At 42.9% G+C, this 9,717-nt stretch overlaps 1 protein-coding gene across 1 annotated transcript; it reads left to right on the top strand.

Annotated features, from left to right (window-relative positions):
• Positions 1 to 5,693: 5,693 nt before the first annotated feature.
• Positions 5,694 to 7,070, top strand: LOC135057175 (paraneoplastic antigen Ma1 homolog). The gene has a single exon (XM_063963073.1). It carries the CDS (start codon positions 5,694 to 5,696, stop codon positions 7,068 to 7,070), a length of 1,377 nt encoding a protein of 458 aa, XP_063819143.1.
• The last annotated feature ends 2,647 nt before the right edge of the window (positions 7,071 to 9,717 follow it).

Here is a 9,717-nt window from a genome sequence, read left to right on the forward strand (position 1 = left end):
TTCATCTTCCTCGCAAAGGACTGTTGAACAGTCAATTGCTTACTGGAAGTAGTACAAGTGGGCTTACGACTTCCCCTCTGGGATGACCATCGACTCCCAGCGGCAACAACAGCAGCGCCAGCAGCAGTAGGCGTTACACGCAAGGATGCATCGGAGGAATCCCAGGCAGGAGAGGACTCGTCAGAATTGCCAGTGACATGGCCTGCAGGACTATTGGCATTCCTGGGGAAGGAGGAAATTGACACTGAGGGAGTTGGTGGGGTGGTTTGCGTGAGCTTGGTTACAAGAGGAAGGGATTTACTGGTCAGTGGACTGCTTCCGCTGTCACCCAAAGTTTTTGAACTTGTCACTGACTTATTATGAATGCGCTGCAGGTGACGTATAAGGGAGGATGTTCCGAGGTGGTTAACGTCCTTGCCCCTACTTATTACAGCTTGACAAAGGGAACACACGGCTTGACACCTGTTGTCCGCATTTCTGGTGAAATACCTCCACACCGAAGAGCTGATTTTTTTGGTATTTTCACCTGGCATGTCAACGGCCATATTCCTCCCACGGACAACAGGTGTCTCCCCGGGTGCCTGACTTAAACAAACCACCTCACCATCAGAATCCTCCTGGTCAATTTCCTCCCCAGCGCCAGCAACACCCATATCCTGCTCATCCTGGTGTACTTCAACACTGACATCTTCAATCTGACTATCAGGAACTGGACTGCGGGTGCTCCTTCCAGCACTTGCAGGGGGCGTGCAAATGGTGGAAGGCGCATGCTCTTCACGTCCAGTGTTGGGAAGGTCAGGCATCGCAACCGACACAATTGGACTCTCCTTGTGGATTTGGGATTTCGAAGAACGCACAGTTCTTTGCGGTGCTTTGCCTTTTGCCAGCTTGAGTCTTTTCAGTTTTCTAGCGAGAGGCTGAGTGCTTCCATCCTCATGTGAAGCTGAACCACTAGCCATGAACATAGGCCAGGGCCTCAGCCGTTCCTTGCCACTCCGTGTGGTAAATGGCATATTGGCAAGTTTACGCTTCTCCTCCGACAATTTTATTTTAGGTTTTGGAGTCCTTTTTTTACTGATATTTGGTGTTTTGGTTTTGACATGCTCTGTACTATGCCATTGGGCATCGGCCTTGGCAGACGACGTTGCTGGCATTTCATCGTCTCGGCCATGACTAGTGGCAGCAGCTTCAGCACGAGGTGGAAGTGGATCTTGATCTTTCCCTAATTTTGGAACCTCAACATTTTTGTTCTCCATATTTTAATAGGCACAACTAAAAGGCACCTCAGGTAAACAATGGAGATGGATGGATTGGATACTAGTATACAATTATGGACGGGCTGCCGAGTGCCGACACAGAGGTAGCCACAGCCGTGAACTACCGCACTGTACTGTGTCTGCTGCTAATATATAGACTGGTTGATAAAGAGATAGTATACTCGTAACTAGTATGTATGTATAAAGAAAGAAAAAAAAACCACGGTTAGGTGGTATATACAATTATGGACGGGCTGCCGAGTGCCGACACAGAGGTAGCCACAGCCGTGAACTACCGCACTGTACTGTGTCTGCTGCTAATATATAGACTGGTTGATAAAGAGATAGTATACTCGTAACTAGTATGTATGTATAAAGAAAGAAAAAAAAACCACGGTTAGGTGGTATATACAATTATGGACGGGCTGCCGAGTGCCGACACAGAGGTAGCCACAGCCGTGAACTACCGCACTGTACTGTGTCTGCTGCTAATATATAGACTGGTTGATAAAGAGATAGTATACTCGTAACTAGTATGTATGTATAAAGAAAGAAAAAAAAACCACGGTTAGGTGGTATATACAATTATGGACGGGCTGCCGAGTGCCGACACAGAGGTAGCCACAGCCGTGAACTACCGCACTGTACTGTGTCTGCTGCTAATATATAGACTGGTTGATAAAGAGATAGTATACTCGTAACTAGTATGTATGTATAAAGAAAGAAAAAAAAACCACGGTTAGGTGGTATATACAATTATGGATGGGCTGCCGAGTGCCGACACAGAGGTAGCCACAGCCGTGAACTACCGCACTGTACTGTGTCTGCTGCTAATATATAGACTGGTTGATAAAGAGATAGTATACTCGTAACTAGTATGTATGTATAAAGAAAGAAAAAAAAACCACGGTTAGGTGGTATATACAATTATGGACGGGCTGCCGAGTGCCGACACAGAGGTAGCCACAGCCGTGAACTACCGCACTGTACTGTGTCTGCTGCTAATATATAGACTGGTTGATAAAGAGATAGTATACTCGTAACTAGTATGTATGTATAAAGAAAGAAAAAAAAACCACGGTTAGGTGGTATATACAATTATGGACGGGCTGCCGAGTGCCGACACAGAGGTAGCCACAGCCGTGAACTACCGCACTGTACTGTGTCTGCTGCTAATATAGACTGGTTGATAAAGAGATAGTATACTACTAATATTATATACTGGTGGTCAGGTCACTGGTCACTAGTCACACTGGCAGTGGCACTCCTGCAGCAAAAGTGTGCACTGTTTAATTTTAATATAATATTATGTACTCCTGGCTCCTGCTATAACCTATAACTGGCACTGCAGTAGTGCTCCCCAGTCTCCCCCACAATTATAAGCTGTGTGAGCTGAGCAGTCAGACAGATATATAATATATATAGATGATGCAGCACACTGGCCTGAGCCTGAGCAGTGCACACAGATATGGTATGTGACTGACTGAGTCACTGTGTGTATCGCTTTTTTCAGGCAGAGAACGGATATATTAAATAAACTGCACTGTGTGTCTGGTGGTCACTCACTATATAATATATTATGTACTCCTGGCTCCTGCTATAACCTATAACTGGCACTGCAGTAGTGCTCCCCAGTCTCCCCCACAATTATAAGCTGTGTGAGCTGAGCAGTCAGACAGATATATAATATTATATATAGATAATAGATGATGCAGCACACTGGCCTGAGCCTGAGCAGTGCACACAGATATGGTATGTGACTGAGTCACTGTGTGCTGTGTATCGCTTTTTTCAGGCAGAGAACGGATTATAAATAAAAGTGGTGGTCACTGGTCACTATCAGCAAAACTCTGCACTGTACACTACTGAGTACTCCTAATGCTCCCCAAAATTAGTAAATCAAGTGTCTAAACGGAGAGGACGCCAGCCACGTCCTCTCCCTATCAATCTCAATGCACGTGTGAAAATGGCGGCAACGCGCGGCTCCTTATATAGAATCCGAGTCTCGCGATAGAATCCGAGCCTCGCGAGAATCCGACAGCGTCATGATGACGTTCGGGCGCGCTCGGGTTAACCGAGCAAGGCGGGAAGATCCGAGTCGCTCGGACCCGTGAAAAAAAACATGAAGTTCTGGCGGGTTCGGATTCAGAGAAACCGAACCCGCTCATCTCTAGTGTCTGTGTGTGTGTGTGTGTGTGTGTGTGTGTATGTATATATATATATATATATATATATATATATATATACACATATATATGCTTGTGACATTATGCCACAGTTTACACTGCACCACTGGCTGTTGGAGTGATGCAGGTCGTTGATTAAGTGGATGCATTAAAATCATTTATACTAAAGTCCTGGAGTGCCATGTCCTGTCTTGGACATTTGTTTGTTCTGACTCTTCTACATATATATATATATATATATATATATATCTCTACACACACATATATATATATATATATATACATACACACACACATACATATACACGGGTGGTCTTCAGTATGCCGGCGGTCGGGCTCCCGGCGACCAGCATACCGGCGCCGGGAGCCTGACCGCCGGCATACCGACACTTATTCTCCCTCGTGGGGGTCCACGACCCCCCTGGAGGGAGAATAGAATAGTGTGGCGCGCGTAGCGTGGCGAGCGCAGCGTGCCCGCAAGGGGCTCATTTGCGCTCGCCACACTGTTGGTAAGCCGGCGGCCGGCCTCCCGGCGCCGGTATGCTGGTCGCCGGGAGGCCGGCCGCCGGGAGATCGTAGTGAACCCATATACACATATACATAGCATATTAAACATGCATACATATATATATATACACACACATACAGTACACATATATATATACACATGTATATATATATATATATATATATCTATCATATGTGTGTGTGTGTGTGTTTATATGTATGTATGTATGTATATACATGTGTATATATGTAGGCACATGGATATATATGTACTATAATTAAAATAAAGTAAACTTTTATTGCACTTGCAAGTGCCACCAGGAAGACAGCAGGCTGCAGAGGACGCTAGACAGTCATTAATAATACTCATGCAGCTTAAAAAAAAAAAAAATGTTCTTTTAGTGGAGGGGGGTTTCTGGGTACTCGGAAACCCCCCCTGGGTACGCCACTGATAGTGGGTAGCAGTAAACTAGCCACAGAAAGCTGGATCAGAAGGCAGATTTAGAAGTGACAGCTACCCAGAAACAGGAGAGGAGGTCAGGCTGAAGAGACATTGAACACAGGCTGCAGTTCCTGGATGTTTTCAGCCCACACAGAGGATCCAGCTAGTAAGTTAAAGCAGACACAACAACACTGTATAAAATTGCAGCCACAGTTAGTTACACAGTAAGCAAAGCTGTAACTTAACCCTGCATCACTAATTAAGGTGGTAACACCAGGAAAAGTGATTTATTAAAGGAGCTACATCAATGACAGCTGAAGTGAGTCAGTAGTACACACTGGAGAGGAGATAACTTTAGCTCTATTACTAGTAGTGGACTTGCAGCATTCCAGTCATATATTGTATAGCCTGAATGAGGTATCAACGACTAAGGGCTAAATAACTTCAAGTACCAGACTGGTATTTCATATTTGCAGGAGCACAGCCATAACTCATAGACCAATAGAATATATATCACCGTTTCAGTAAACCCTTAGGATCTTCTAAGAACCATCCATAATAAACAAAATTGTGCACCAACGAGAGTTTGGCCAACAACGAAACTTACAAATGATTTAATTCTTAATATTTTAATTATTTCTGTATTTTAGAGTTTCATAGACTACAAGAGTAGTAACGTTGGTACAGCGCGTGAGTGTGGGTTTGTGTGAGGTAGTATATCTTATTGGGTCCAGGACCGTTTTAACTTGGGAAATAAGGGTACAAACTCAAGGGTGCTGGAGGGAGTTATAGCAAAGAAATGTATTATTATTTATTCGAGCTTTTCTATGAAACAAGTTTCTGTACTCTATATATTTATTGAAATGTGACTGCATCCAAATGTAATATATCAATAGCTTTTGTGGTCATTTTTATATGCTGGCCATGGGAGTTCATTAGCTAATAATTGTTTACAAGTTAATGCTTTATTTTTATTCTGTGCCAGTCTATGGAAGATGTCGGTCGAAGAGTAAGTTCCAGCTTAATAAATTCTTCATATTTATTTTTTCCTTGTGTCAATTTAATTGACTGAGTGTACTTATTTGCTAATGGTATTAGGGTTTCCCAAGACTGCCCTATTATTAGAAATAACACAAAACATGGGTGGAGGCATAGCCACAATCAACAGAATAATAAAATTGTGAGTGTATTTTTGTTTACCACGTCCCATCTTACAGGTGAGCAAGTGTTACACTTTTGGAGCCACAGGCTGAGATTTGAATATAGGATCTCCTGTTTATTAGAGACAAATCTATAGTTGCTATGGGGGATTTTACTTGTGAAGACATATACGATTGGTGTAAGAGGAAAGATGTGAACCCTGATCATTGCATAGGAATATGTGGAAACTTAAATGATGTACCAGAGGAAGACATTGAATCTGTTCTCCGCCCATTATATGGTGTAGTAAGACCTATTATCATCGATCAGTGGAAAGGAGATTTGGGAGTAATCTGTGCTGTATTAGTTGTCACACAAAATCCGTTGGAAAGGGATATGATTCCTATGGCACTTCCAGCTGGCAGTGTGCCTGGAAGAAAGTGGAAGGTAATGTGGCCCATAGCTAGAAAAGATTCTGAGGGGGAAGATTCCCATGGCATAGATAATGTTACATTTTTACCTGGTCTTTTGGCAAAGGAAGAACTTCCTCTGGAAAATACTCCAAACTTGGCACCGAGTGAAGGTAACCAGCTGGCTAATGCTCTTAACAACATAGCAGGAGCATTTGGTCAATTGCATCAGGGGTTATCGGAGATGCAAAATTTCTCAGGAATAATGCCAGTTCCATCAGGAGAAGACAGTTATGAAACTTGGAGAGAGAATGCTGTGCAACAATTGGAAGAGTGGCAATGTGCTGAATCAGTGAAGAGGCAGAGGTTAGCTGAAAGTTTGCGAGGGCCTGCAGGAGAAGTTGTTCAAGCTACCCGACGAGGAAATGCCAATGCCACCTCCCAAGACTATTTGAAAGCCTTAGATTTAGAATATGGTTCTCCAGAAGATGTAAACGATCTTGTTTATAGGTTACGTCATACCTATCAGAAACAGGATGAGAGACTTTCTTCCTTTATTTATAGACTAGACAAACTAATTTATAACATTGTCTACAAAGGAGGCTTTCAGAAGGTTGAAGTAGACAAGCAAAGACTGCAACAGTTATTGCGGGGGGCACTGGGTTCAGACCCCATTGCTCAAAAGTTGCGATTCACAGAAGTGGGGCGTGAAGCTCTCCCATTTCATCAATTGATGAATATAGTCAAACAAGAAGAGGTTCTCGTAGAAGCTCGAGACAAGAATATGAAAAAAGCTCATACTGCGGTAACCAAGGCTGATGTTACCGCTTCTATGGAAGAGTTGAATAAGAACATAAGTGACTTAAGTAAGAGGTTACAGCAGTTAGAAACCAATCGTGAGAAAGACCAGCAAACAATTGTAACAGCTAGATATCCTTCAATGCCATTTGGTCGAGGTCGAGGTATTCTCACGCAAGATTGTTTTCGATGTGGAAGGCCTGGACATAGGGCATTTGAATGCCGACAGAGATTAAATGCCCCATTTTCCAACTCTGAACTACCCTCACAGAACCCAGAAAGATCGGAAAACGGGAGGGGGCGACCAGTGAACCCCGCACTGGTCCCCTAGATAATTGTATGTGTTTAATGGGGAGTGCCCAGTGGAGTCATAACATACCAGATGGTCTGATGGGACCAGCTCCTTTAGTGCAAGTAAATATAAACGGGAAGCCATGTACAGCCCTTCTTGATAGTGGATCACAGGTGACCATCATATTCGAGAACTGGTATAAAGAGAATCTGGCTAATGTTCCTATCTCTCCCCTGGCTGGATTAGTAGTTTGGGGCCTTAGTACACAGAGTTACCCATACCTTGGTTACATTGCCATCACTTTGATTTTTCCGAAGGAAGTGGTAGGAACAGAGATACTGGTCACTACTTTGGCTTTGATTTGTCCTGAGTCACCGGAAGAGACAAGAAATGCTTCCATTATTGTGGGAACTAACACGAATATGTTTAGGACTTTGGTTAAGTGGTGTCATGAAATTGAGGGAAAACAATTATTTCAGGATGTGGTAATACCCTTAAAAAGTCTGACCGTTAGTACCCAAAGTCTGCAGGACAAGAAGGCATCAATAGTTGATTTGTCTGGGGATGACTTCCAACAGTGTTTCGAGGGTAGCGATATACCTTTTAATGCTAAAAGCAAATTGATCACTGCTCTAACAGAACGGAAATCTGTTTTTTCTGTACATGAGTGGGATATAGGTCTAGCTAAAGGGGTGGAGCATAAAATTCGGTTAAAGGATGACACACCATTTAGGGAACGCTCTAGGCGCTTAGCTCCTGCAGATATAGAAGACATGAGACAACATCTGCGTAACTTATTGGATCATAATGTGATTATTGAGTCAGGTAGCCCATATGCTTCCCCAATTGTAGTAACTCGTAAGAAGAATGGGGCTGTTCGAATGTGCATAGATTACCGCACTTTGAATGGTCGTACTGTTCCAGACCAGTATACTGTTCCTCGAATTGATGAAGCATTGGACTGTCTGTCCGGAAGCCAATGGTTCTCAGTTTTAGACTTAAGGAATGGTTACTATCAAATCCCAATGAGTCCAGAAGATGCTGAGAAAACTGCCTTTATATGTCCTTTGGGATTTTTCCAGTTTGAAGGAATGCCACAAGGTTTATCCGGAGCTCCTGCTACCTTTCAAAGGAGCATGGACAATACTATGGGAGACATGAATCTTCGTGATGTCCTCGTGTATCTCGATGACATCATTGTTTTCGGGAAAACATTGGAAGAGCATAATACACGTTTATTACGAGTACTTGACAGGTTACTGAAACATGGTTGGAAGTTATCTTTGGACAAATGTAAATTTTGTCAGACATCAGTTAAATACATTGGTCATGTGGTTAGCCGAGAAGGCATTCCCACAGACCCTGAGAAAGTAGCTGCAGTAGCTGATTGGCCCCGACCAAAGAAATTGAAAGATTTAAGATCATTCCTAGGTTTCTGCGGATACTACCGTAGATTTGTACCAAATTTTTCTAAAACAGCTAAGGTATTAACAGATTTAACCAAAGGATATCCTCCTCCCAGACGAGCAAACCTTTCAACAAAGAAAGTTCAAGTCCATGGCCCTTATTTTAAGTCCAATGAGGAGTTTGGAAAACGTTGGACTATTGAATGTGAACAAGCATTTTTGAAGCTAAAAGAGAGTTTGACCAACAGTCCAGTTCTTGCATATGCGGATCCTGCATTACCTTATGTGCTTCATGTGGATGCCTCTTTCGAAGGATTGGGGGGAGTGCTTTATCAGCAACATCAGGATCAACTTCAACCTGTGTCATACATAAGTCGTGGGCTTAGTGCAAGTGAAAAGAATTACCCAGTGCATAAATTGGAGTTTTTGGCATTAAAATGGGCTGTAGTGGATAAACTTCATGAGTATTTGTATGGTGCTCAATTCGAGGTTCATACAGATAACAATCCATTAACATACATTCAGACAACTGCCAAGCTGGATGCCACTGGACACAGGTGGATGGCTTCTTTAGCCATATATAATTTTTGTATTAAGTATCGTCCAGGAAGAAATAACACTGATGCGGATTCTCTGTCTCGAAGACCAAATTTATCCTGTCATACACAAGAGGATGAGTGGGTTGAGGTCCCCGCTTCTGAAATACGGAGTTTATGTTGAGTAGGTAAGGTCATTTTGCCTCAACTCGAGGGAAGTGTTGCTGCCTTGGGGACGACTGGGAGTGCTCTTCCTTTGGCCTTTTGTTGGTTGTCCAATTTAGAAATTGGGGACTTACAGAGGTTAAGCAGAAACCAAATTATATCTGAACAAATGAATGACCCTTATATAAGGGACGTGCGATTAGATGTGAAACATGGTAAAGTTTTACCAATTAAACATTTAAAATTACTTAAGGCCAGGCTCTTGGCGAAACAGTACAAATCGTTAGTGGTAGACCATGGCATACTATACAGACGAGTGACTACTAGGAGTGGACAGATAAAAAATCACTTAGTACTCCCGGAAAAATATCGTGCTATGGTACTAAAGGCTCTCCATGATGATCATGGACATCTTGGCATAGAAAAGACCATGAGTTTAATATCTGACCGTTTCTTTTGGCCTCTAATGGAAAGTGAAGTTTCTGAATATTGTCGGACATGTGGAAATTGTATTTTGAGGAAGACCTTGCCCACTTGTTCAGCACCTATGGTAAATATATCAAGTAGTGGACCTTTAGA

The sequence above is a fragment of the Pseudophryne corroboree genome, chromosome 3, assembly GCF_028390025.1.
Source record: "Pseudophryne corroboree isolate aPseCor3 chromosome 3, aPseCor3.hap2, whole genome shotgun sequence".
NCBI classification, from domain to species: Eukaryota; Metazoa; Chordata; class Amphibia; order Anura; family Myobatrachidae; genus Pseudophryne; species Pseudophryne corroboree.

What these genes read in the sequence shown, in the direction of transcription:
- LOC135057175 (XM_063963073.1), top strand. Translation starts at nt 5,694, where the DNA reads ATGGGGGATTTTACTTGTGAAGACATATACGATTGGTGTAAGAGGAAA.